The sequence below is a fragment of the Squalius cephalus genome, assembly GCF_949319135.1.
Source record: "Squalius cephalus genome assembly, chromosome: 13".
NCBI classification, from domain to species: domain Eukaryota; kingdom Metazoa; phylum Chordata; class Actinopteri; order Cypriniformes; family Leuciscidae; genus Squalius; species Squalius cephalus.
The window spans coordinates 7,564,018-7,570,273 of record NC_137134.1 but is presented as its reverse complement, the minus strand read 5'-3'; the positions used below and the strand labels follow the sequence as shown (position 1 = coordinate 7,570,273).

General features: G+C 36.0%; 1 protein-coding gene across 1 annotated transcript; it reads left to right on the top strand.

Moving 5' to 3' along the window:
• Positions 1–1,497: 1,497 nt before the first annotated feature.
• b3gnt7 (UDP-GlcNAc:betaGal beta-1,3-N-acetylglucosaminyltransferase 7) lies at positions 1,498–5,678 on the top strand. The gene is made up of 2 exons (XM_079890176.1): positions 1,498–1,702; positions 3,484–5,678. Coding segments are annotated over exons 1-2 (1,230 nt in total). The 5' UTR covers positions 1,498–1,700; the 3' UTR covers positions 4,712–5,678.
• The last annotated feature ends 578 nt before the right edge of the window (positions 5,679–6,256 follow it).

Below are 6,256 nucleotides of genomic sequence, written 5' to 3'. Positions count from 1 at the left end.
GGTTGGAGAAAGTAAACCCAGGTTGGGACGTGAGAAGGCGCGTGTGTATTGTGTGTGTGAGGGCGTCTGTTATCAGTAAAGCACACCGCCGGCTCAGATAAACACGGCTGATGGAGTGTCCTCCAGCACGCTGACATTGAGGGCCCTTCACACTCTCAAACCTGCCAATGCACTTCACTGAAAACACAATGACGCTTCATTTGTAAAATGAATCAAAATCTGATGATCATTGTTTGCATTTTGCACTCTGTTGCTGACTCGTTCCCATGCCAGGCAACTCTACAGACACCTGGACAGTGACTCATTATGTGCAGCTGGTTTCCTCATATTGTCCTTTGCCTTTATTTCCATGACTAAACAGCTAAACGCACTTGTGCACTGCAGGGAGGGCAATCTTTCTTGCTTCAGCCAAGTCATTTTATGCACTGTTGCCCTGATCATTCCTTTTAGGGTATACTACTTTAAAGCACACTTTATGTTTTTTTTTTTTTCTTTTTTTTTTTGTTTTTTTGTATCAAAATATATGATGGTCAAAAAATATGTATTTTTTTCTTAAATATTGAAAGAGCAATATATGGTAAAAAAAAAAAAAAATCTGGCATTTGATAAACCTATAAATCTTGTTTTATTTAGCTTTATTACTAATATATATATATACACTCCTCCTCAGTAGAGGCTTTGCTTTATGTGTGTGCAAATGCAAATGGTTGAATCAACAACAGAATAATACAAGAAGTACACTTACTCTGATGCAAAAACCTGCGTCATCTTTTTCTTATATATATTTTTCTTATTTATATATATATATATATATCAAACATGTTATATAATTAAATATCAAAGTTATTTCAATGTGCCAGAAAACGATGACGCAGGTTTTTGCATCAGAGTAAGTGTACTTCTTGTATTATTCTGTTGTTGATTCAATCATTTGCATTTGCACTCACATAAAGCAAAGCCACTACTGGAGGAGGAGTGTTTGACGCAGAACTGTTTGGCAATGTATTGACATACGTCAATTCATAAATCCAGACCTAAGCATGGTGGATATTAGAGAAATGTTTGTACTTTTACTTCAGACCACTGGGGTTAAATTTGCACAGGTTCAGATTAAGTATAAACAAATATATCAGATGTAAAATCCACTTTTGCATTTCTTTCAACAAAAGAGTTGACCCTTGAGAGTTATATATATATATTATGAAATTATATATATATATATATATATATATATATATATATATATATATATATATATACCAAAATGAACTTTTCATTTTGAGCTAGCTCAGTTGTGCCTGAAGTTAAAGCAACGATATTATATTTTCAAAGTATTTTCAATTTTTTTTGTATTTTCAATTTTTTTGTGCTGGCTTTGCGAGTGGGCGTGCGCGTGGGCGTGTGCGTGCTCGTGTGCGTGTGTGGTGGGCGGAGTCATCATGCCCTGCTCATTTGCATTAGAGTCACGCACGCTTTAAAAGAGAGCGGCTGCGCTTCGAGGATGTCGTGCTTCGCCTTCGCATCTTCATGTGAATTGTGAATCTCCTTACTTTCAATCGTCTTTTTGTCGCGTTTCTTTTCTGTCTTTATTGAAACTATGTACCGGATTGTCTAAAAAGAGACCCTTTCATTCATCTGAAGAACACCAGACCTGTTTCACATAACGGTTAATATAATATAATATACGACAAACTCTCGGAATGTGAGTATTTGCTCGTTAAGTGTTTGTTTGTTGTGTTGTTTGTAACACTTTACAATACGGTTTCATTTGTAACTACTACATTAGTTAACACGAACTAACACTGAACAATAGCAGTTATTAATCTCTTAGTTAATGTTAATTTCATCATTTACTAATATAGTATTATGTCAAAAAATTGTATTTGTTAACATTAGTTAATGCACTGTGAACAACCGATGGACAATTATATGTTAAATAACATTAAGAAAGGTTAATAAGTGCTTTAAATCTAGTTAGTTCTGGTTAATGCATTAAATAGTGTTAACAAATCAGACCTTATTGTAAAGTACCGTTCTATATGGTTACACTTTATTTTAAAGTGTCCGTTTTACAGTGTGATTATACATTTAATCACTGAGTAATATTAATTAACAACTTGCACTTTTTTTAGAGTTAGGGTTTGGCTTATGGTAAGTTGTTATAACTACATTAAATACATGTTACTAACAAGGACACTAAAATAAAGTGTTACCTGTTTTTTTTAGATGAAGTTTTCCTTCGATATCGAAATCGATATTAGATCTAGAAAATATTAATATGATAAAATCTAGGCTAAGACAGCAGGTTTGCCATATTCAGATCCACACCTCATTCAGTACTGTAAAATATTATGACATATATAAATACACTTCATTCAGTGCTGATATGTTACATTAACATGTTAAATATTGACAATTATAATATAATATTCAAATAACTGATTTGACTCATGCCATATAATAATCTCATTTAAATGATCTGTTTATGACAAACATAATTTCATTCCATGGAAAAGAAACTGATAATTTGTTTATGCCAAGCACTGATCATATTACAGGTTAACAATATTTCCATTGTTTGGATGTAAAGCTGCATTCGAAAGAAACTCAATATAATTTGCTCATGTTTCAAGGCTTTAATACGGCTTTATTTTAAGGTGTCATTGTTATTATACATGCAATTACTGAATATGCACATATTATATTATTAGTTTTTGGTTTATGGATTTTATAATATTAATATTGTTTTCTAAATATAATATCGATAAACCATCAAAAAAATAAAAAAAAATAAAAAGCGGGTAACACTTTATTTTAGCATCCTTGTTACATATGTAACATGTTCTTAATGAAGTTATAACAACTTACCATAAACCAAACCCTAACTCTATAGTAAGTGCATGATGTTAATTAATATTACTCAGTAACTCCATGTATAATAACACTGTATCAATGACACCTTAATATAAAGGGTTACACTGTGTCATTGTTACAGTGTAATTATATATTTAAGTAATGAGTAATATTAAGCAACTACATGTGCTTACTGTAGGATTAGGGTTTGGTTGAGGGTTAGTTACATGTAATTATGCATAATTTATTACTATGGTAAGTACATGTAACATATGCAACAAGGACACTGCAATAAAGTGTTGCCAAATAAAGTGTAACCAAACAGAATATTAACAAAACGGGGTTACACTTTATTTTAAGGTGTCATTGTTACAGTGTTAACAATATATCTAAGTACTGAGTAATATTAATTAACAACATGTACTTACATAGGGTTAGGGTTTGGTTGAGCGTTAGTTGCATGTAATTATGCATAATTTACTGTTATTACTATGGTAAGCACATGTAACATATGTAACAAGGACACCGTAAAATAAAGTGTTACCCAAAACGGTAACACGTTACAATAAGGGTTTGGGTCATGCTTTAGATTAGAAGGAGATCACAATTCTCGTTTTTTTCCGACTCCAGGATGACGACCAGAGAGCGATGGCGAGTTTACAAACGCATTAGCCTGATGTTCTTCCTGGCCGTGGTCACGCTCACCGTGGTCCAGAGGGGGAACATCACCTCGCTGCAGGACCTCCAGGCGGACCGCATCGAGAGGCAGACGCGCATGGAGCTCATGGCGGACGGAGAGCTGCAGAGGAAGGCCTTGATTACTGTGAACTTCTGGAAGAGCGCGGCACAACCGGAGTCCAGCACAGACGGTCCGAGGACAACCCAAAAGCAGAGGCCCACGAGCTGGGACGTCACCTCCTCCAACTGCAGCATCAACCTCAACTTCTCCTCGTCGGACTGGTTCACGGGTCTCGAAGCCAACTTCAAGCAGTTCCTGCTCTACAGGCACTGCCGGTACTTCCCGATCCTCATGAACCACCCGGAGAAGTGCGCCGGAGACGTGGACCTGCTGATGGTCATCAAGTCGGTCATAACGCAGTACGATCGGCGGGAGGTCATTCGGCAAACTTGGGGCAAAGAACAAGTGATCAACGGGAAACGAATCAAGACCATTTTCCTTCTCGGAGCGTCGTCCAACGTTGAAGAGCGTGCGAATCATCAGAAGCTCCTGGAATATGAGGATTACATTTACGGAGACATCCTCCAATGGGACTTCATGGATAGCTTCTTCAACCTGACCCTCAAGGAGATCCACTTCTTGAAATGGTTCTCCACGTACTGTGGAGGAACCCAGTACATCTTTAAAGGAGACGACGACGTGTTCGTCAGCGTTCCCAACATCTTGGAGTATCTGGAAGCCAGTAAAGACTTGAAGGACCTCTTTGTCGGAGACGTTCTCTTCAAAGCCAAGCCTATTCGCAAAAAGCAGAACAAGTATTACATCCCGCAAGCCTTGTATAACAAGACGCTGTACCCGCCGTACGCCGGCGGAGGAGGTTTCCTGATGGACGGTCCCTTGGCGCGGAAACTCTACGAAGCGTGCGAGACTCTGGAGCTTTATCCCATCGACGACGTGTTTCTGGGAATGTGCCTGGAGGTGCTTCAGGTGACTCCGGTAAAACACGACGCTTTCAAAACGTTCGGGCTCGTGAAGAACAAAACCAGTCGGTTGAACCGGGAGCCGTGCTTCTTTAAGAGCATGATAGTGGTGCACAAGTTGCTCCCGCCGGATCTAATAAACATGTGGAAACTGGTCAACAGTGACTTGATCTGTTCGCAGAAGTCGGAGTTCTTATAGTCTGAGGCTTCGCTGGTGTTTCTGAATCCGTTATCGGAGCGAAGGGAATGAAGGATCTTGCGGAGAGAGAACTTTGAGGCGACTCAAAGATAAAGTACTCCTTTTTTGAGGAGATTTCTGGACGATATTTTTAATTTATGTACCAAATGACGTAGTATGTAATGTGGATAGTGTAAATAATGTGTAAAGGGTTCATTTGGTAACCTAGTTTTTTTTTTTTTTTTTTTTTTTTTTTTGGGAACCTTTAGGCTACAGAACCAAAAATGAAAATCGTTTACAACCCTGTTTGACTCGTCTGTGGAACCCAAACTTATTTAGAAAAATGCCAAAGTGGTCTAATGTTTTGGACCCCATTGACATTCAATGTATAGACAAGAAAAAGGACATAAATTATGGCAGAATTTTCATTTTTGAGTGAACAAATTGCTTTAAGTCAAAGGACTTGATGTAGACTAAATGTAATTGTCCCAAATCGAAGGAAATAGTCTCTACCTCGCTGTTGTTGTTTTAGTCTGCCCCTCTGTGGATGAATGTTACCTTCACGTGTTTTCAGAGTGGATTCATTCAATAAGACTGTTATTTTTTACTGCAATGGTGTACATTTTTAAAATTCCATTACATAATTAGTTGCTGTTCAAGAGGTGGCATCATTTAAAGCTTATCGTTGTGTGTTTTACACATTGGCTTTGTTTGATTTGCCCATAGACTCGAGATGCATTCGGTAGAGGGTTTACTTTAAAACTGTGAAACAGCAAACTGTCTGGTACATGTACATGTCGACTTAATTTATGAAATGTCTCCTTGGATCAGAGGGGCGGAGTCTGGTGTGTGATATTTAACTGTACTTGAAGGTTACGCAAAACACTTGCATTTGTGATCAGAACTGACATGGTCTGATTGTGTAGAATATGAGTAGAACGAACACTAAGGTGAAAATGGATTATTATTTGTAAATAAAAATTTCTTCAAATAAAGAAAAACAAAGTGTTTGATTGTATATCCTTTGAAGTAAGTGACCTTGAAGGGGGGAAAAGTTCGCATTTTTAGTCTTTTTCAAGACTTCAAGTTAAAAAATTAGCATTAGTTAGAAAATTGTATGTGTAAGTGTATTTTATTGCATTTCAACAAGTTTGGTTTGATTTTCAAAGTGGTTTTCAAAGCTTCTCATAATGTGTATATTTCAACATAATTCATATATATATATATCAATATATATTTAAAATATAATAATATATAACAAATTTATATAATATTTAGTGCTGTCAAATTGGTTAATCTAACTAATATATATATATATATATATATATATATATATATGCACGCACAAATACACACATACATGGACGCATATACACACACACACGCATATTTATATATACATATATATATATATATATATATATATATATATATATATATATATATATATATATATATATATATACATACATACACCCCCCCACACACATATATACATGCACACATAGTAATGTATAACATAGAAGTGTACATAAATGTATATATAAAACGTTGTCTCCGCTTGTG